This window comes from Triturus cristatus, chromosome 1_2, assembly GCF_964204655.1.
Source record: "Triturus cristatus chromosome 1_2, aTriCri1.1, whole genome shotgun sequence".
In the NCBI taxonomy this organism is placed as follows: Eukaryota; Metazoa; Chordata; class Amphibia; order Caudata; family Salamandridae; genus Triturus; species Triturus cristatus.
Genome location: NC_140580.1, coordinates 733,346,881 through 733,370,555, shown reverse-complemented (window position 1 = coordinate 733,370,555; position 23,675 = coordinate 733,346,881). Strand labels below are relative to the sequence as shown.

Genomic DNA, 23,675 nt, shown 5'->3' with positions numbered 1-23,675 from the left:
CTTTTCACTTGTACAAAACCATTGAAATTCTCCCGTTATAGTTAGTTCAGCTAACTATAACTCGCGCGCGCGCCCGCAATGCACTGCTGATGACGTCACATATTACATCACTCATGACATGGTCAGTGACATCAATCATTACATCACTGATGACATCTCAAATGACATCACTGATGACATCACTGATGACATCATCCTTGTGATAGAGTTGCAGACCTCCTCTCACCCTAATATAACCTTTGATACACACATTCAAAAATAGAGACTAAAATTTTCAAAACAATGGACATACCAATACCAGTTACAACAACCTCTTCAGTAATTCTAAGATCCACATACACATCCACTCATTCACCAACAGTCCTATACAGTCACTCATACATGTACTCACTCATCATATGTACTCATACACCTATACATCCTGTTACACAATGCCACTCATCCATAGAGTTACTCACACACATAGTCACTCATGCTAATAAAGAATCAAACATACATTTACTTGCATATACAGTTATACACACACCACCACACTTACTTCTATGGAAACTTACAGATACTTAGTCTTTTAAACAATCACTTCTAGAAACACATACTTATTCATACAGGAACTCTTTCAATCTCTCACTCTCACATATACTCACTTATATACACCAATAGTCAAATATACTAGTTTAAAACATATGTAGTTACTCATAAAGACACTATTGAGACAGTCATTCACTCACTAACACACCCATACACACACTCATCCACCCATACAGTCCTGTACACATGCTGTCTTCAACACATACAAACAGTGAGTCACTCATTCATGCACCTATGCACTACGTAATATCCCCCACCGAATCATGCAGACACTCAGACTGATACTCAAAAAAACAACTAATAACCTATATAGACACCCATGTAGCTACTCACCAACCCATGCAGCCACTTATATACAAAGTGAGAGACTGATAAAGATATTTACATATTTAAACATTACTCACTAAGCCATGTATTCACTATGATACACTTAACCCCTTGTGTGCCCATGACGAGCTGGACTCGTCATGGGCCGCGGTTGCGCTGTGCCCATGACGAGTCCAGCTCGTCATGAACCCCGCCCGCTAATGTAACGGCCGGCACAGGGCGGGGAACGGGCGTGGCACACAAGGGGTTAATCAGTCAGTTACACAATCAATTTTTCAAAAACAAATCATCCATTTAGACACTTATATACCCATTTATTCTTCCATCGACCTTGAGATATACATATATAAAACATATTTAATTTTCAGAAAAACAGACATTCACTGGATGATGTCATCAGTGATGTTATTTGAGATGTCATCAGTGATGTCATGAGTGATGTCACTGACCATGTCATGAGTGATGTAATATGTGACTTCATCAGCAGTGCATTGCGGGCCCGCGAGTTATAGTTAGCTGAACTAACTATAACGGGGGAATTTCAATGGTTTTGTACAAGTGAAAAGTCCTGCTAACTATATAACCCCTGAAACCTATGGTTTTTTCAGTGAATATATATATTAAAAATATACTTAAAAAACCATAGGTTTCACACATGTTATAGTTAGCTGGACATTTCACTCATAAAAAAACAATGAAATTCCCCCGTTATAGTTAGTGCAGGCAACTATAACTCACGCGACCGCAATCCTCTGCTGATGATGTCAGATATTACATCACTGTATTTAGACACTTATTTACCCATGTCTTCTTCCATTAATCTTTAGCTATACATATATTACAAATATTTATTTTTCATAAAGACACATATGTCATCAGTGGTGTAATATCTGACGTCATCAGCAGAGGATTGCGGTCGCGTGAGTTATATTTGCCTGCACTAACTATAACGGGGGAATTTCATTGGTTTTTTACGAGTCGCCAGTAGGTAGTTATAGTTAGGACCCCTTTTCCATAGGAAAACCTCAACATTCTATTTTGAATAACTTTGGCGCCGGTCGATGAATCCTCGCGAATTTCTCAAAATAGGTGGGGCGCTACGCTCCGCTCCTACCCTGAAAGTCTCGGGGGGATCCGTCAAGCGGGGGCTGAGATAAAAGGGGGGTCCCAAAACGCGTTTTCCCCATGCATTTTTCCATAGGACCTTTAGAACGAGCTACAGCCCGAACGGCTGAACAGAATTACTCGAAATTTGGCAGAGAGGTAGTCCCTAGGTCAAGGAAGTGCCTTTTGTAGGTTTGGTGTAAATCTGTTCAGTAGATTCTGAGAAAATAGCCTTTAAATCAATATATATATCTGAGCCCGCTTACGGTACGCTTACCGTACGCTTACCGTAAGCGTACGGTGGCGTGCGCGAGCGCGATTCTGATTGGCTCTTAGATCTTAGTAAACATTCGAATCGACCGAAACCAGGAAGCGGCGGCCGCCATTTTGTGTATTTCACTCAGAAAAAAAAGAGTGAAAACAAGAAAAGGGGGCAATGAGGAGAGTTACAGACCCCCTTACATTTGAGAGGGGGTCAAAGAAGGACTGTAAAGTACAAAGAAAACATTTATTGATTTTAAAAAAAATCACGGGGTACGCGTACGGTAAGCTTACGGTAAGCGTACGGAAGAAAAAAAAAAAAAAAAAAATGAAAATCAGATTTAAGTGTTTAGATATTAGGGGGCTCTAAAAAGAGCCGTTGTGTTTATGCAATGATTAATTAGTGGTACCTACAAGTAAGTACCGATGCAGAGTCTAAGGTTCAAGAGGAAGACTCTGTTCCCTTCATCATTGAAGTGCACACCATCTCCTCTATAAATGTCTTGCATGTCATAACGCAAGTTGTTGTGGTAAATGGCACCCATACCATAGTCACGGAGGAAAGCAGAAACAGATTTGTTGACGTGCTTTCTTGCTTTGTCATCGCACCGCGTGCCCACCGTGCGTGCACGGCACTAACTGCGTAAAGTGGGCGCGCGGTGCGCGAAGCGCACCGCGTGCTCACTGAGCGTGCACGGTGCGCGAAGCGCACCGTGCGCGCATGGAACGAACTGCGTTAAGTGGGCGCGCACACCACGAATGGCGTAAAGTAACTTAGCATTTAAAAAACCGTACAAATTCACTGAAAAAAACATAGGTTTCACACACGTTATAGTTAGGAATTAGCATTTAAAAAACCTTGCAAATTCACTGAAAAAACCATAGGTTTCACACATGTTATAGTTAGCGGAAATTTTACTGATAAAAAACCAATGAAATTCCCCCGTTATAGTTAGTGCAGGCAACTATAACTCACGCGACCGCAATCTTCTGCTGATGACATATGTGTCTTTATGAAAAAAAAATATTTGTAATATATGTATAGCTAAAAATGTATGGAAGAAGACATGGGCAAATAAGTGTCTAAATACAGTATTAGCATCAGCAGAGGATTGCGGTCGCGTGAGTTATAGTTGCCTGCACTAACTATAACGGGGGAATTTCATTGGTTTTTTATCAGTAAAATTTCCGCTAACTATAACATGTGTGAAACCTATGGTTTTTTCAGTGAATATATATATATATATATATATATATATATTACCTACTGGCGGTCGCCAGTAGGTAGTTATAGTTAGGACCACGTTTCCATAGGAAATCTGCAACATTCTATTTTGAATAACTTTGGCGCCGGTCGACGAATCCTCGCGAATTTTTCAAAATAGGTGGGGCGCTACGCTCCGCTCCTACCCTGAAAGTCTCGGGGGAATTCGTCAAGCGGGGGCTGAGATAAAAGGGGGGTCCCAAAACGTGTTTTTCCCATGCATTTTTCCATAGGACCTTTAGACAGGGCTACAGCCCGAACGGCTGAACAGAATTACTAGAAATTTGGCAGAGAGGTAGTCCTCAGGTCAAGGAAGTGCCTTTTGTAGGTTTGGTGTAAATCTGTTCAGTAGATTCTGAGAAAATAGCCTTTAAATCAATATATATATCTGAGCCAGCTTACGGTGCGCTTACGGTACGCTTACCGTACGCGTACGGTGGCGTGCGCGAGCGCGATTCTGATTGGCTCTTAGATCTTAGTAAACATTCGAATTGGCCGAAACCAGGAAGCGGCGGCCGCCATTTTCTCTCTCGCACTGAGAGTGATTTCTAAAATATAAAGCCCAAAAACATGTAAAGGGGCTGTTTAGACAGCTCCCACACACATAGCCATGTTGAGGGAGTCCCCAAGGATCCCCCAAGGACAAAAACGGAATTTTTATTTTTTCGGTAATTTCGCCGATTACGCTTACCGTACGCGTACGGTAAAAAATTTTACAAAAAAAAAAAATTATCCACACTCTCTCCACCCCGTGTGCAATTGTGCATGGCTTATTAGATATGAGATAAACTAAAATATTTTTTAAAAAAATAATAAAAAAAAATTATCCACACTCTCTCCACCCCGTGTGTAAATGGTGCCCGAAGGGCACCATTTGTGCATGGCTTATAAAATATACGAAAAATTAAAATATTACCTTTCAAAACGAAGTGCATCATATGTCCTCCATGTGCGCACGGTGCGCGAAGCACATCGTGCGTACATGGCCCATCTAGCGTAACGTGGGCACGCGGTGCGCGTAGCGCACCGTGTGCCCACCGTGCGTGCACGGCACTAACTGCGTAAAGTGCTCACTGTGCGCGCACGGTGCGCGAAGCGCACCGTGCGCGCACGGAACGAACTGCGTTAAGTGGGCGCGCACGCCACGAATGGCGTAAAGTAACTTAGCATTTAAAAAAACGTACAAATTCACTGAAAAAACCATAGGTTTCACACACGTTATAGTTAGGAATTAGCATTTAAAAAACCTTGCAAATTCACTGAAAAAACCATAGGTTTCACACATGTTATAGTTAGCGGAAATTTTACTGATAAAAAACCAATGAAATTCCCCCGTTATAGTTAGTGCAGGCAACTATAACTCTTCTTGCCGTGCTTTTTGTTTTTTCCACAAAATTGCAGAGTGCGCGCACGCTGCGCGAACTTCGCAGATTTTTTTCTGTTTGGATGGTTCTTCTGGGACCCCCTGACCATGGCTAGGGGGTCGGGAAGTGTCCACGCTGCCCCCTTTTCACGTTCTCCACATTAGTTTTTCACCCCCTCAGAGTGCGAGAGACAAAATGGCGGCCGACACTTCCTGGTTTCGACCGATTCGAATGTTTACTAAGATCTACCAATCAATCAGAATTGCGCTCACGCACGGAAAGGTGCGCGCACCCAGCGCGCACGCTGCGCGCGTATAGATATATATATTGATTTAAATGCTATTTTCTCAGAAAATACTGAACAGATTTACACCAAACCTGCAAAAGGCACTTCATGGACCTTATGGCTACCTCTCTGCCAAATTTCACGTAATTCTGTTCAGCCGTTCGGGCTGTAGCTGCGACTAAAGTCCCTATGGAAAAATCCATGGGGAAAATGAGTTTTGGGACCCCCCCTTTTTCTCGGCCCCCGCTTGACGAATCACCCCGAGACTTTCAGGGTAGGAGCGGAGCGGAGCGCCCCATTAGTTTTGAAAATTTCGCGAAGATTCGTCAATCGGTGCCAAAGTTATTCAAAATAGAATTTTGAGATTTCCTATGGAAACACGGTCCTAACTATAACTATCTACTGGCGACCGCCAGTAGATAATATATATATATATATATATATATCAAGCTCAATCCCCGCCTTAACTCCCTTGCACTCTCGATCGGGTGCTTTAATAGTGCGGTGACGGAAACCACACGGATCAGCAATCCATAGCTCACGGCACAAATGAATGGACCAAGCACTCACAGGAATGGATAACCCAAGGTTTATTAATGGGTTCTTCACACGACCAGACGCGTTTCAGCTATCGCCTTTGTCAATGGTAGCCGGCGCCGGTCTGAGACATGCTTAAATCAATATCCACTGTTAAACATAAACAAAGGACACCAACCATACTTTGGTCATTGGTGTCGGCCATTACTGAACATGTTGTTTGTTACAACAAAGCAAAATAGATGAATCAAAACGTAAATTTGTTTCAACAAACTTATAGCCCTGGATGGGCTTACTTGTGCAAACCAGTATTTGTTTAAATAAACACAAGTTTTTACATGCATAACAGTCTTAATTTCCGCCTTAATTATATATAGAAGGCAATGTCACCGCAAACAGCAACTCAAATACAAACAACAAGCGAGTGTTTACAAAGAAAAAATGGAACCGCAAGTAAGTCCACTGTCCAACTCTGTCATCAACCTTACAAATACACCTTTGAGTACAACTGAGTTGCAAATTTTGTCATTGGGGCTATCTTATAGCCCAGCCAGCGATTTTGACTATGCACAAACTCGCATTGACCTCTTTAAGTTTACTAGAAAATGAAAATTACGCAAATTTCATCACTTAAGAGGCAACAAATCATCTTCAGTGGTTAATGTAGAAAACCCATCTCTGTCGTTGTCACCTGCATTATTGGTTAATGACCTGTCGTTGTTAAAGGACTTACAATCTTTACATGAGGAAAGTACAGGCAGTGAAGAATGTAACATCTTGAATAAATCTGATACTACCAAATGTAAACCCGAATCTACTTTCACTCCTGTTACACTCCATGATAATTTGGATATTTTTCATGAACTTGCCACTGTGGAACTAAAGAAATTATGCTCCATCAACCGGGTGCGCAATAAATTTAATGTACAGAATAACAATTATATCCAATTAATGAAGAAGATCCAGTCCAACAACAACATAATTGTAAGACAAGCAGACAAGGGAGGCAACGTAGTACTATGGCCTCGTGACTTATATCTGGAAGAGGCTTATAGCCAATTGAATGATCGACAGTGCTATAAAACAAGTGACATTAGATCTGTCAAGCAATCTTGGTATGACTTCTATGCCAAACTATTGGCTTGGAAAAGTGCGGGCCTGTTGAGTCAAGACGAGTTTACATTTTTTTTAAATGATCATCCGGTCATTCCGGTGATGTATTTTATTCCAAAAGTACACAAAAACATAGAAAACCCGCCGGGAAGGCCTATTATTTCTGCGAAATTCAGTCTTACAGAGTATACTTCTAAATATGTCGATGCATTCCTACAGGAGCATGTCAAATCTTTGCCTTCTTTTGTACAAGACACTGGTGATTTTCTACAAAAATTGAAATTGGTCGTGTGGCAAGAAGATGATCTATTTATGACATTGGATGTTACCGTACTGTATACGTGCATACACCATCAGGATGGTATCAAGGCAGTGCAACACTTTTTGGGTACTAGGTCTATGCATTTCTTTAATCACAACAAAATGCTTCTATCTATGATTACAACCTGCCTTAACAACAACTTTTTTATGTTTTCTGGTCAAATATTCCAACAGATCAGAGGTGTAGCCATGGAGGCTTGCTTCTCCCCAAGTTATGCCTGTCTTCATATGGGACTTTGGGAGGAATTTTCTGACAAGGTGGTACACTGGTTAGATACATTGACTATGTGTTTTTAATCTGGAGAGGTTCTAATCAGCAGGCCCTCCATTTTATTGACACTATCAATAATAACTGTATCAACTTACACTTTACAGGTAACACCAGCAGTACTAGGCTTTGTTTCTTAGATGTAGAAGTCTTCATCCTGAACAACAAATTGGAGACTAGACTCTATAGAAAATCCACTGCAGGCAACACCGTGCTCCACGCCTCTAGTCACCATCCTGGCCACCTTATACGCAGCATCCCCTTCGGGGAAATGCTGCGTATAAGACGTATTTGCAGTACTCAGCTTGAATGCAATATGGCACAGAAAGGTTTCTGGCAAGAGGGTATTCGCAGCAATTGGTGGTTAAAGCAATAAGTAGGGCTAATGGAAGATTGATGGATGTGGAGTTTAAGAATAAACAATCTATACAATCCATGCAAGACAAAGAGGACCAGACAGTTACCAGACTAATATTAACATTCAATAGGCAACACCTGGCTCTACGTAAAATTTTCAGAAAAAATTGGACCCTGGTGCGTAATGATCCTGTCATAGGCAGGATGATGCCTGCCACACCAGACATCGTTTTTCGTAAAGCTAGATCCATGAGTGATGCCTTGGTGAAAAGTAGCCCTGAACTGTTGACTAACAGATCCTGGATCAAATGCAGGAAGGGATTCTTTAAATGCACCTCCTGCAAAGCTTGCAGGCAGGGAATCAATAAAACATCTGTTTCTATTCCATTTAAAGATACCCCTGTTCCTATTCCAAAGTTGCTCACCTGCAAGTCTGAGTTTGCAGTCTATGTGCTGGAGTGTCCTTGTGGCCTGCGTTATGTTGGGAGTACTAAATTGCAGGTTCACAAGAGGATACTCCAGCACATAAGGGCCATCAAGGGTAACAACACCACTTACCCGGTGGCACGTCATTTCAAGGAGTTCCATAACAACAACTCGGAACTCCTTAGATATTTTGTGATTGATTCCATCATGCCACTTAGACGTGGTAGTGATCGTGAAGCTCAACTTAGAGCATTGGAAACTCGTTACATTCTGATCTTAGATACCAAGACCCCCAATGGGCTCAACGCTAGCGAGGATGTTTTTACATGCCTATAAAATAGTCTGTCTAGCGAATGGATTTTCAACATAGCGCTTAATTTTTAGATCTCTTACCTTTCAATGCAGCCTCCCCCATGTGTAAACATTTTTTAGTACACATAATTTTTTGTATTTTCTATTTTTTTATTATTCACACTCCACTTAACATTTATAATCTTCAATGTCACATTACATATCTGCCATATTAGGCGGTGGCTGGACAATTTGTGAATAAACATGCGCAGTTCTATTTCATTCGGATATTTCTGGCTATGTATATACATTGGGACATGAAATCATTGCAGTACTGATTCTAATGTTGGACTTTATTTGATTGTCTATTTATGTACTCTCTGATATCCAACTGTGTTGTTATGAAGACGTTGGCTAGGTATTTATTTATTTATATATATTGATGTACTTAGATCTATGTGTTTATTTATTCGTGTATATATATCAAATTTTAAACACCTATTTGTATTTATAGAAACAGCTGAATATATATGATTTTAGCCGTCTCTTAGCTCATGATTATTACCGGTCTCAAATTTTATCATCATATTTATATACCCATTAGGGTCTAATTATTTTATATCTATGATGTTAAACTGATTATAAATTCTAACATGGCCATATTGCTTAACAATATTTTGAGTGAAATAAGTCAATCCACATTTTGTAAAAATTCTTCAAGCGCATTTAATGTATTTTACATTTATTTATTATTCATCTGCGCCTTCTGCTATTTAGAAAACAAGGACATGTATTCTTAAAAATGGCATTTGGATCTATATGTATTTTATACAATGGATTTACAATCTTTCCGACATATAAGTTTAATTTTCTTCTATGTCTATGAAACATGTGACAGTTTGAACTATGCACTTGGCACTTTAAATACGGTACCTCCTCATGTTTGCGTCATGTGATCAAGCCCTCTTGCAGGCTGAAACGCGTCATGGCGGACAAAACGGGTCCTTAAATAAAGACATCACTTCAAGCACTGATTTTGGGTCTGCATCGTCTCTCTGCTGTGGATTGCAGTGGCGAAATACGTCTATATATATATATATATATATATATATATATACATAAACACACACATTATATATATACATTACATATATATATATATACATTATATATATATATCTCCAGGATTTCTTTACCGTCTGCAGCCCCCCACTCCAAGGGCATGGAAGAAAAACAGCACAGCCAGGTTCTTGCAGGTTCAAAGTAAGTCCTTTATTTTATATTAAGCCACCGACAGTGCAGTGAGAGACCTAGGTGTTTCGGCCTGAGCCTTCGACAGGGTCATATATATATATACGCACAGAGAAAAGGCGAAGTCCAGGGGCTCTAAAAGCGGCGGTCCGCTTCGGGTTCTGGAAATCCTAATAAACACGCCAATCAATCCTCCACCATCAAGGATGTCATGGACTCTCCTGAAAGTTCAATTAATTTATTTCCATATAGATTATCAACTTCACCAACGCATTTTAGCGGTAGCCTTGATCACGGTAGGGTAAGTGGAACTGACGGCACTTTCACTTTCCCTACCGTGATCAAGACTCCGGCTACTTGAACTTTCAGGAGAGTATGTGACATCCTTGATGGTGGAGGATTGATTGATGTGTGTGTGTATATATATTTATGACTTACTGGTGGTCATCAGTAGGAAGTTATGGTTAGGACCTAGCTTCTATTGTCAAAGCATTTTTTGAAATGTTTATAACTTTGGAGCCGGCTGATTAATCTTTACGCAATTTCCCAAAGAAAGTGCCCAGCTGTTTCTAGTTTTGCATGTGTATGTGAGACGCTACAGCCATTTTTGCTTCCCAAGATATTCCCATTCTGTGGCTATGGTCTCATTATCTTCTTGATTTTTAAAGTTTTTGCTATTAGAGATTTTTCATTTATTGTACATCACCAAGACCCTCTGACCTATTTTACGCTTTTAGAGCCCTGAGGAAGGTGCTACCTGGATTCGGGGTAATCATTGAAACGCGCGTTGGTGCAAACTGTCAGGCTCAGTGCTCTTCGGTTTCGCTCGGGAGCAGAAAGTTCCCAACGCCCCTTCCCAGCTCTCTGGGCCACTCGTCGATTGATACAAGTAAGCCCAAGTGAACCGGTGGGGGGAAAGGGGAATTGGACAGAGAAGAGACAGTCACTACGTCTTTTTCTTTCTTGAGTGTTGTCGCTCTTCCTATCTTCCACTGCTGTGGTAGAAGCGGACGTACTGTGAGGAAAAGAATAATGATTAAAAAGCGCCCTACTCTAATCTCTTCTCTACTATGCCCTAAGTGACCTTTCTTAGGTTATACCCACCCTAGCGTTAGTGACCGATGCTCCTCTTCTGTTGTGTGGTGGTGTGTCGCCTTGTGGTGTAGCTTTTCTGCAATACAAATGATCTTTCTTAGTTATCCTATTCTCTCCCTCTACTTGGCTTTTATTTCTTGCTACTACTGACTTGCTTACCCTAAATACCACTGACGGCGCCTCTAACTGGATTCTGTTGGGGAGTACTTCTTCTTCTTCTACTTAAAGAGTACTGCTACCATGTCTTTTCGTTTCTTATACCTCCTCGTGAAGTTGTTCAACTGGAAGGATTCCTAAGAGGCTTCTTAGGAGTCTTTTATCGCTACTCTGAAGGGTTCTGCCCCACTATATTGATTTTGCGCACTGCTCTATTATTTCACTACCCTGAGGTAATATCAGTTCAAGGCAATTCCCTGTGTGGTAGAAAGTCGGGTTCCTTCTCAGACTGCTGACTGGACTTCTTACTGAGGTACATAAGAATTACATTTCTCGTTGTCACTGAAAATTCTCCTCACAAACTTCTCTTCAGAAACAGGTGCTGATACTATTACAAATCTCGTTGTCACTGAAAATTCTCCTCACAGGCTTCTCTTCAGAAACAGGTACTGATACTATGACAGATTATTCTAGTATAACGAGATAAACATGAGTTCGTCTTTCTCCGCTAAGTTCACTCTTGTAGGTAAGTAACTCTCACTAGAATACTCCGAGGGGAGTTACGGAACAGTCTTACTTAGTGCTCTGGAAACTTGGACTTATTTTTCCTCTCAAACTTGACGTCGAATTCTCCTCTCAGACGAATGGCACAAACTACGACTCTCTCTCCTCACGACTCCGGTGAAGTGCGCCTCTCCACCGGGCTGACACCTGGATCCTATTGATTGACCTGGAACGCTAGAGCGCTAACTTGCTGCCCAAACGTTCCAACAGCGGCGGCCATCTTAGATTCCAATCTTACTCCTTTTAGCTTGGGGATCACTGTTGCGCCTGCTCTGCTGGTCCTGACAGTACCCCCTCTCAAAGGGCGTCCTCCCACCCTGGGCTTATTAGGAAATCTCCTGTGAAATTCCCTAATCAGACGAGGAGCATGGATGTTTGAAGAAACTTCCCACGCTCTTTCTTCGGGCCCATAACCTTTCCAATCCAATAAATAGTACATTTGGCCATTTCGTATCTTGGAATCCAAGACTCGCTGTACCTCAAATTCTTCCCCCAATTCAGTTTGGATTGGTTTTGGGGGTATTTTAACTCGTAGGCCTCTTGAAACCTTTTTCAATAAGGAGACATGAAAAACGGGATGCACCCGCAATCCTTTGGGTAACTTCAACTGATAGTTTACAGTACTTAGTTTTTTCTCAATTTCATATGGCCCTATAAATCTGGGTTGGAACTTCCTAACCCCCTTGAGCCTAAGGTTCTTTGTGTTTAGCCAAACCTTTTCTCCAACTAGTAAATCAGGTTCCTTCCTTCTTCTTTTATCAGAATAGAATTTGTAAGTCGCCTTTGCCTTGGTTAAATTGTCTGTGGCTAGTGAATGCACTCTTGTCATGTGATCAACTAAATTTGTTACTGCTGGAACATCTACCTCTTGAAAATCTACAGCTTGATGGGGATGTCTTCCTGTATTTAAATAAAAGGGGGAATAACCTGTGGACATGTTTTTTGCATTATTGTGGGCAAACTCCGCTGCCCACAGATAATCCGGCCAGTCTCCTTCCTGTTCTAATAAGCAGAGTCTTAGATACTGCTCTAACTCCTGGTTTGTGCGCTCCGTTTGGCCATCTGTCTCTGGGTGATAACTAGTCGTGTACCGAGAGTCTATACTTAATTTTTTAGTGAAGGCCTTCCAGAAATGGGATAAAAATTGGGATCCCCTATCGGATATCACCACCCTGGGTATGCCATGGGCTCGAACTATGTGTTGGCTAAAGGCATGCGCCAGAATTACGGCCGTGGGTACTCCCTTCAATGGTACAAAATGTGCCATCTTAGTAAATGCGTCTACACACACCAAAATGGTATCATAACCTTTACTGGATGGTAAATCTACTATTAAATCCAAGGTTATCGTGTGCCATGGGTGTGGTGGTGTAGGCAAAGGTTGCAGTAACCCTTGCGGAGCTTGTCTTTCCGGCTTTCCTCTAGCGCAAATGTCACAAGTGGCCACATATTGTCGCACATCCTTTGCCAAACTGGGCCACCAAAAACGTCGCCTCACAAGATCTTCAGTCTTAGTTATTCCTTTATGGCCTGCCAACAGATCATCGTGACTTTCCTTCAAGGCCTGTTGCTGCATTTCGGTTGTCGGCAAGTAAAGGACCCCATGATGATATGGTAAGCCTTCCCGAACCTCTCGACCAGAATCTTCTCTCACCCATTCTTCCAGTTCCTCTTTGGTCATAGCGAATTGCTTCTTCTTGTCCTGTGATTCTCGCAAAACTGCTCCAATTATTTTCTCGGAAGGGATGATGGTCTGATCCTTAACCTCCTCCATGACTTCTTCAGTTCCCCTCCTAGATAGGGCATCCGCCTTACCATTCTGAGCCCCAGGACGGTAAGTAATTATGAAGTCATAGTCCGCAAAATATAATGACCATCTCAATTGTCTTGGTGTCAAAGTTCTCGCAGACTTCAAGAATTTCAGATTTCGATGATCCGTGTAGACGGTCACCACGTGTCTGGCCCCCATTAAGTAGTGTCTCCAGTCCTTGAAGGCATCCTTGATGGCCAACAACTCCTTCTCCGTGATGGTATAATTAACTTCTGGTGCCGTCAACTTCCTCGAACGATAGGCCACTGGGTGCAGTTGACCAGTTGATTTGTGTCTCTGTGATAGCACTCCTCCCAAGGCCCAATTGGAGGCATCTGTCTCTACAAAAAATGGCTCTGATGGATCTGGATGCAATAGAATTGGGGCGGAAGTAAAATCTCTTTTTAACTGTTTGAATGACTCTTCGGCCTCCTCTGACCATTCAAATTTGACGCCCTTCCTTAGCAGCCTTGTCATTGGAATTAACTTCTGAGAGAAATTTTGAATAAACCTCCTGTAAAAATTTGCAAATCCGATAAAGCTTTGGATTTCCTTCACGGACTTCGGAGATTCCCACTCCAGCACTGCCTTGATTTTACTCTCGTCCATAGTCACCCCACTGGGGGCGAGCACAAAACCCAAGAATTCCACGGATGATACCCCAAAGGCGCATTTTTCCAGCTTGACATAAAGACGGTGCTCTCGCAGTTTCCGCAACACCTTCTTGACATGCTCTTCATGCTCTTCCACATTGTTCGAATAAATGAGGATGTCATCTATATACACCAATGCATGCCGATCGATAAACTCCTTCAAAACGTCATTGATGAAATGCTGAAAAGCTGCTGGGGCATTACATAGGCCATACGGCATCACTTGATATTCAAATAGGCCATGTTTTGTCCGAAATGCCGTCTTCCACTCATCCCCTTCCCGTATTCGGACCAGGTGGTAGGCCCCTCTCAAGTCTAATTTTGTATAAATTTTTGCTTCCTTCACCTGATCCAGCAATACAGAAATTAAGGGCAAGGGATACCGATTCTTAACCGTTATTCTGTTTATTGCCCTGTAGTCAATGCAGGTTCTTAATTCCCCACTTTTTTTTGGAATAAAAAAAAGTGGCGACGACACGGGGGACTGTGACGGTCTTATGAAACCGTTCTCCAGATATTTGTGCAGATACTCCTTCAAGTGCTCATCCTCCTTCTCAGTTAGAGCATAGATTCTACTGCATGGAAGATTGGATCCGGGTTCCAACTCTATCTTGCAATCGAAGCTTCGATGCGGAGGGAGTCTTTCCGCCTCCATTTCACTAAATACATCTTGGTACTCTTCATATTCCTCTGGTAGTTCTACGGTGTTGATCACACAGATTGTGGATTTTCCTTCACTTAAAAGAAGGGCCTGGGTTTTTTCTGGATGTCCGGGACCTCCCAAATAACAGTGCTCCTTGCAATACTCGGAGTTCAAGGACACCGTTCGAGCTCCCCAATCTATTGTAGGGTTGTGTTCGGTCAGCCAAGGTAACCCCAGGATTAGTTGGAACTGCGGAGCATCAATCAAATTGAATTGGATATCTTCTCGATGACCTTCTTCAGATTCCAACTCCACGACTTCAGTATGACTCACTATGGGTCCAGATGAAAGATTCGTGCCATCTACTGCTCGAACAGCCTCACTTCTTTCCTTCTTGATGGCCCTCAATCCAATCTTTTCCGCGAACTTCAGGTCACAGAAGTTGCCGGTTGCTCCCGAGTCTAACATCACTGCGACTCGCCGTAACGTTTGTTCTCGGTAACGTAGCGTCATCATTAAGATTAAGTGCGGAGCTGCTGACTGCAAGGTATTCGCCAGGGTATGCGCATTTGGAGCTGTTTCTTCATCTGCAACCACCAGTCCAACTCCGCTTACTGGTGGTGCGAGGCGTTTCCCGCCGGCTTCTGCTTGGGCTTCTTCTGGCAATCCCGAACAAAATGCCCAGATCCTCCACAATATAAACATTGCTTGTTCAGCCTCCTTCTTTCCTTCTCCTCCTTGGTAAGTGGACCTCGAATTGTCCCAATCTGCATGGGCTCTCCCCCACGGGCAACGTCACCTTCCTTACTGCCTTCTGTTCTCACCCGATCAAACCGAGGCACACTTGGACGATAATCTCGCCTCCTTTCTCCTCTTCTCTCTCCTTGACGGAAGTCAATTTCTAAAACTAGATCGATCAATGCTGATATCTCCGTGGGTCGATTGGGTACTTGTGCTAATGCGTCCTTCAACTCGTCCTTTAGGCCTCGATAAAACACAGCAGCTCTCTTGTTGTCTGGCCATTCCGTTTCAACCACCAACTTATTAAATTGAGCCAAGTAAGCTACTAGGTCTCTGCTTCCCTGTCTAATTTCCAATAGTTCATTGTCGGTGGCCTGGGATACTCTTCTTCTGTCAAAAATGCGAAGGAATTCTTTCTTGAATTCATCCAGATCGTATAACAATGGAGCGTTGCAGGTGACCAGAGGCATTGACCATGACGCCGCATCTCCACTTAAGTACGACAATATGAAGGCCACTCTAGACTGCGCATCAGGAAATAATGCCGGACGACACATAAAATGTAACGTGCATTGGGTCAAAAATACCTGTGCCTTCTGGGGATCTCCACTAAAACGCTCTGGGGGCGCCAAGGGGATTACAGGTGACAAGGAATGGATTACTTGTGTCGTTACTTTAGGCTGAGTGCCTGAAGACTCACTGGTAGTTCCTTCTGAATTAACTGGGTACCTAAAACTCGGGTCCGAGGCTATGCCACTCATTTTTAAGTTTAAATCTGTGGTTTCCTTTCGCAATTCCCTATTCTCCTCCCTAACGGAAATTAACTCTCTTTGGATTCCTTCTAAAACCTCTCCTAATTTTTTCAAGTCCAAACTTTCAGCCATTCTGCTCAAGAGCGAATAAAAAACGTGGGCACTTCACTCTGTCAGGCTCAGTGCTCTTCGGTTTCGCTCGGGAGCAGAAAGTTCCCAACGCCCCTTCCCAGCTCTCTGGGCCACTCGTCGATTGATACAAGTAAGCCCAAGTGAACCGGTGGGGGGAAAGGGGAATTGGACAGAGAAGAGACAGTCACTACGTCTTTTTCTTTCTTGAGTGTTGTCGCTCTTCCTATCTTCCACTGCTGTGGTAGAAGCGGACGTACTGTGAGGAAAAGAATAATGATTAAAAAGCGCCCTACTCTAATCTCTTCTCTACTATGCCCTAAGTGACCTTTCTTAGGTTATACCCACCCTAGCGTTAGTGACCGATGCTCCTCTTCTGTTGTGTGGTGGTGTGTCGCCTTGTGGTGTAGCTTTTCTGCAATACAAATGATCTTTCTTAGTTATCCTATTCTCTCCCTCTACTTGGCTTTTATTTCTTGCTACTACTGACTTGCTTACCCTAAATACCACTGACGGCGCCTCTAACTGGATTCTGTTGGGGAGTACTTCTTCTTCTTCTACTTAAAGAGTACTGCTACCATGTCTTTTCGTTTCTTATACCTCCTCGTGAAGTTGTTCAACTGGAAGGATTCCTAAGAGGCTTCTTAGGAGTCTTTTATCGCTACTCTGAAGGGTTCTGCCCCACTATATTGATTTTGCGCACTGCTCTATTATTTCACTACCCTGAGGTAATATCAGTTCAAGGCAATTCCCTGTGTGGTAGAAAGTCGGGTTCCTTCTCAGACTGCTGACTGGACTTCTTACTGAGGTACATAAGAATTACATTTCTCGTTGTCACTGAAAATTCTCCTCACAAACTTCTCTTCAGAAACAGGTGCTGATACTATTACAAATCTCGTTGTCACTGAAAATTCTCCTCACAGGCTTCTCTTCAGAAACAGGTACTGATACTATGACAGATTATTCTAGTATAACGAGATAAACATGAGTTCGTCTTTCTCCGCTAAGTTCACTCTTGTAGGTAAGTAACTCTCACTAGAATACTCCGAGGGGAGTTACGGAACAGTCTTACTTAGTGCTCTGGAAACTTGGACTTATTTTTCCTCTCAAACTTGACGTCGAATTCTCCTCTCAGACGAATGGCACAAACTACGACTCTCTCTCCTCACGACTCCGGTGAAGTGCGCCTCTCCACCGGGCTGACACCTGGATCCTATTGATTGACCTGGAACGCTAGAGCGCTAACTTGCTGCCCAAACGTTCCAACAGCGGCGGCCATCTTAGATTCCAATCTTACTCCTTTTAGCTTGGGGATCACTGTTGCGCCTGCTCTGCTGGTCCTGACACAAACTCTGAAGACAAGGTGGGAGGACCAGAGGTTGTGGAGAAATCCTCAATTTGTGATATTTAGAGAAACATTATTATTACCCCAATGAAAGAATTGATGGTAACGCTAGGCTCTCTCGAAAACTTTATATATTTTGTTCTTCAGACTATTGATACTATTCGTGACGTTGCTTCTTTTTTGTATGTGAATGATGTATGAATGAGTGAAGGTGTGATTGTATGATCAGAGGTTGTTACATAGATTTTTTGGTGCCTGATTTTCATTTTCGTTATTTTTGTTATATGTAAGCAGACATAGAATTGACAATAAATTATATGACCAATTCTTGTTTTTAAAACTTAACAATAAAAATTACAAACATAACACTGTTCTCTCATTTTCGTATAAGTTGTTTAATATATGCCATTCCGCCTCTGTTATGGTGACAGTTGTATATGTTTCTTGGCTCCTTTAAGACTCTTAGTGAGCATTTATAAGATGGTGAGAATTTCTGCCAACCAAAAATATATATATAGGCAGCAGATTTTGTACTTCTTGAGGCTCTGTTCTGCCCCAGTCACTTACACCTCTACTGACACAGCCTCGCAGACACACCCACACAGACACTCAGACACCCACACAGCTACTCACACCCCCAGTCACAGACCCATAAAGCCATTCACACACCCACTCACCAACTTACAAATCCACTCACACACCCTGAAAATTAAGTGCACCCAATCATACCCCCATACAGACACTCACACACCCACTCACAGACCCATACACCCACTCACACACCCACTCACAGACCAATACACCCACTCACACCAATATAGCCACTCACACACCCTCGAAACTACTCACACACCCAGTCATATACCCATATAGACACTCAAAAACCTACTCACATACCCATACAGCAATCACACACTCAGTACCTGACCCATACAGCTACTCACATGCCTACTTACAGACCCATACAGCCACTCACAAACCCAGTACCTGACCCATACAGCTACTCACACGCCTAATCATAGACCCATACAACCACTCACACACCTATACAGACACTCACACACCCACAAGACCACTCACACACCCACTCACAGGCCCATACAGCCACTCACACACCCACTCACTGACCTATACAGCCCCTCACACACCCACTCTCAAAGGTTACAGGTTAGAGTTAAGAAATAGAATGGAAAACAACTTAAAAAATCACAGAAAAAGCCAAAGGTTGCAGGGATGTTATAGATAGGTTCAGATTTCACGCATCCAAAACCAGTGAAATTCAGCAGTTATAGTTACTGGGCCTAACCATAACTTACTCACCCACAATGCATTGCTTATGACTTCACAAATTACATCACTCATGACATGATCAGTGACTTCATTCCTGACATCACTGATGACATCTCAAATTAAGAGTCGCTGGTGATTATTATTTTTATCAATACAGGTATTATGCATACAATCAGACAAGGTGTGGTATGTATTATGAAATACATCACGTTTGCTGCATCCAAGTCCCTCCCTTCTCCCGCAGTCTCCTCATCAGAGTCTCTAGGTTGAAGATGTGTAATTGACATTTGGGCAAGTTTACTTTCCTCATCCCTGCCCATTGAGGCCTGCTCACTAATGTCATGGATCCCACATTCTCTGATGTTTCCTCATACATCCAAACATGTTCTAAACAGTTTTCTCTGCGGATCACAATTGTCCATACTCCTATGCGATTTCACCCGTGTGGGGGGAGGGTGTGCATGTTATTCTTGGTAACTAGGAATCCAAATATTAGTAAATGTGGGCCTGTATTGTAATCTGGGTAGGCCATTAACATTCTGACATTTCTTCCAAAAGGGTTGAAGGAATGTTTCTTGGCCTTGCTTTCAGAATCGCTGCATACCAGTTGTGGTCTGATCGATTAGTTTCAAAGTGGGGAACTAGGATACATGGTTTTCCATCCCAGTCTCCTGATTTGGCCAACTCGTGTGTGCTGTTGGCTATCACTTCACTTACTTTTTGGGAAAGGTTTGGAGTATACAGAATCAGTCTAAACACTTCTGGTAAGTGTACGGTTAGAAAACTGGACTGGCTGTTACCTAGAGAAGTGGTACAATACCCAGGCTCTTTTTCTATTCTCTGATACATAATATGATGGTAAAGTTGTAGCCTTTGACCAACTACTACTATGCTGGAGTGTGGGGTCGCTTACTTTAACGAACTGTTTGATCTTGGGCAAGTCATACTGATCCTCTGCTCTTGTCCATTTATCAGACAATACATTAGCACTTTGAAACAGGCTTGATGGAAAGGCATAGTTTGAGGCCAGGTCCCCAGCCTTTCATTGACACATTCATGGCCTTGTCACTGCAGGTGTCCACATTGTGTATTAGCTTTTTTTACAGGGGCCACCTTTAAAGGGAAAACCTTTTAAAGTACCATTGGGCAGGACCCACTTGTGCTGAATCTTTTTCCTCCCAGTCACAACAGGCCCGGTTCTAGCAGGGGGGCAGGGTGGCCTAGGCCCACCCAAACATGACCTTTGGCCCATCTTGTCACTGCAGAAGAGGGCATAGAGAAGGCACCTCTTAAGTGCTTCCTCAATTTCAACGTCAGAATGTCGAAATGTTTTGTCCACTGTCTTTAAAACTGAAATTGAGTGGTGTGTTTTGGGGGTAGGGGTGTGTGAGAAAATAATTTAACAGGGAGAGTCGAGCTAAGGCTCTGGCTTGGACCTTAGAGCCCATGCACAAGCTGAGCCCTGAAAATATTTGCTATGTGAACCATACAACAAACATCATATCAAACATTATACAATCTCTTCAAAATTAATTTTCTTTTTAAATTTCTTTAACACATGGAAGCTTTGACATTAATGTCACATTATAGTGCTGCACTGAGAAGTACTTATTAAAAGTGAGCTTACAGTCATTCCTACCCCGTCCTCACACTGGTAACAGTGCCATTAGTGAACCAAGAGGGAAGACAGTTGTCATGTGGAACTTGTAGGTGGCCCAGATTATTATACAGCAACATTAGTCTATTAAATCAAACACAATAGGTTTTTGTATAGTTGGTTTTCTGATTTGTGTATTTGAATGTGCTTTCATGCGCAAATATCAAGAAAAACAAGTTTTGGTGAAATAAAATATTTGCCCAGGCTCCCACAATTCGAGTGGGGAAGCTCCAGTTTATCCAGGTTTTATTTTTTCACTTTGTGCAAATCAGCCACTAAATGCTACCTATGTGTCTCTCTTTTTTACGTAATGCTTTGTTTTTTACAACTTTGTGCAGTTTTCTGCCATTTAGGTTGAGCATTCGAGAACTCTTGTATATACTTTAGTATATACTTGTATATTAGTATATACTTATATGAGTATGTACTGGGCTCTGGAGATCAGCCCTAGGACTTGCCTGCGTCCGCTTAGGGACTTTTTTTCTGTTTAACTGCCTCTATTTAACTGTCTTAATAGAAAAGGACCAGTAGAGGTCAGTAAAATACCAGAATTGCTTTCTGCTGTGGGACTTTTTTTTTTTTTTAAATGTTGTCAACTGCCTCTATTTAACTTTCTTGATAGAAAACGACCAGCAGAGGTCAGTAAAATACCAGAATCACTTTAGCATTCTTTAGATTCCAGTCCATAGAAATTGTCTTCCACGAGCACCCATAGACAATAATCTTTTTTTCAAATCTTGTATTTTCAATGATATGACCACCGAAGGCCCTGATTTTATATTAAAAACAGGCAATATTTCTCTCCGTGTGTTCCCATACCTGACGTGTCACGCAGTTTGGTGCTTACTTTTCCTCCATGTAAAGAACAGTAGATGTTTCAGTACCCCGGCTAATGTGCTGCATAGCTAAATACATATAAGGTCCCAAAGGCAAGACCGTTTGAATTGCAAATGCTTGTTTTATATAGTGTGAACTCGGCCTGGAGATATTGAATTGCTTTACATGAACACCAGTTACATTCTACAAGGTCAAATGCATTTCTTTTAGGAACTGAAGATTTGCCTGTAATCACAAGATGTTGAGCAAACCACAAGACTCAAAACTAGCTTGTTCAGTTCCAAACTTGGAAGCTCTTGCCGTAATGCCACATCCTGGGTAGATTGAGGGCGGCATGCACAAGGTACATGAAAGCTTGGCTCATTATGGGCTCGAAGTTCCAACAGGACCTAAAGCTGAACCAGAGCCCGGCTTCAGGCTCAAACCCGGGTTAAGCTTTCAGGGCCAGTCTTCCTAATTGCAAAATGTCATGGCTTAGGTGTTTTAACAGGGACCTCCTTAACATTTAACTACTATTACAGTCTGCTTGGAATCCTGGTGCTGGTGCTAAAGCCTAGCCTGCTGGAAATTATGAGTTGGGCTGTTGAGTATAGACATCAGCTCTTACTCTCAAATAACTCTCTAGACGCACTGTATGACTGTTTGGAAGAAGACATAATGAAAATCTTAGGTTTGAAGGCTACATACAGAGTTGACAAAAATTGGGCCCGTATTGGCCCACCTGAAGTAACCCTTGGCCCATCCAGATGAAAATTCCTAGGACCGGTCTGAGTCACAAACAGGCACCTCTTGGGCCGGCTTTAGGGCAGTGCAACTGGTGCAGCCGCACTGGGCACTGACCTATGGAGAGGGCGCTGTCCTCAGGGGGGTTGATGTGTTTAGCAATAACTTATGATTAGAGACTTGAGGGGCACTTTTGCCAATGGTAGTGAGAGAATCCAATGAGGCGGTCTTGGGGTGTGGGGGCGCTAAAAATGATTGTCGCACCGGGCGCCAACAGTGCTAAAGCCGGCCCTGCGCACCTCTTTTACAGGTCATTTAGGAATGAAAGACAGAATAGACACACTGCCAAGCTGCTCAAGATCCCACATGGCCAGTTAGAGTTTTCCTAATTAGAATTTCTTTTAACTTACTTGTGAATGGCAAAAAGTGGGACATTTGGGGTCCTACACCTGCTCAGTTTGGGTTGTGGGACAGGAAAAGACATTTTGAGGCATGGCAAAGTGAATAATTTCTTAGGGCCCCCACAAGAAGTTAGATTTCTCCCAGTATTTATTTATTCATTCATTCATTCTCTCTCTCTCTCTCGATTTTTGGGGCCCCTGAGCAAGACATATTTCAGCTGTTTTGTGTGACCCCATTTCTGAAAGTTTAAGTAAAATTCAATATTTTGGCACATTGCAGGCTTGAATTAGGATATCTGTATTAAAAATCAAATTTGTTCAAAACTGCAGCGTTTAAATTTATATATTGGTAAGGGCCCCGAAAATCCTTGGTTATACTGTGGACAGGCCACTCAAACGGGGGGCAAGCCCAGAGAAAACGGGGCGGTTGACCACTCTAGCAGCTGTGGTGTGTGTGCCCCAAATAAATTGGGACTGCTAATAATGGCTAATGCATTTCAGGGAGCTTACCTCGTGTCTTTCTTCCACCCAGTTTCCAACCAGGACTTTGTTGGAGTACTTCTGTTCTACTCTCCATCCAGGAAGGGAGAGCTGTGGACAGACAGCTCTTTCCATATTGAAGCTGTGTATTGCCTCGGTGAGCTGGAAAAGTGTCTTCGATCTCAATAGCCGACGGTGGTCTATAGATATGCACCGGACTCGATGCCTCGCACATACGCTCTAGGCCGCATCTAGCAAAGCTCTCTGGTGTTCCGCTCCATTCATGATGGTATTGTTTACAGTTTCCATGGCAACGGAAAGAGCCAAAACACACTGCAGGCCACGGCGTGCTCTGATCTTTGAACATACTTCTCTCGAATGTACAAACTGCAGGACAGGCACTCACCTGGGCTCCCTCCGAAATACAAATAATTATTTGTTTTTTTATACCGTTATCGTGCTGATTTCTAGTACCGTACCATTCACCAATACGCAACGGTGGAACATTCTTTTAAAATAACTTAAAAAGGTGAAAAGCCAGGTATGTCCTCGGAGATTCCATTTCAAACTCTTAGAGCTTCTAATTAGGATGGAGTGTAAAGACCACTCGAAGATGAACAGTTACGTGAAGCAGTCTTTAT

General features: G+C 42.5%; 1 protein-coding gene across 1 annotated transcript in view; it reads right to left on the bottom strand.

The window, feature by feature from the left end:
* The window catches only part of CFAP107 (cilia and flagella associated protein 107), a 207,197-nt gene extending 183,883 nt beyond the window's left edge, over positions 1-23,314 (bottom strand). The window contains exon 1 of the mRNA XM_085615135.1: positions 23,065-23,314. Within this exon, the coding sequence (XP_085471261.1) occupies positions 23,065-23,169 (105 nt within the window). The 5' untranslated portion in view covers positions 23,170-23,314. The remainder of the gene's footprint in view (positions 1-23,064) is intronic.
* Positions 23,315-23,675: the final 361 nt, after the last annotated feature.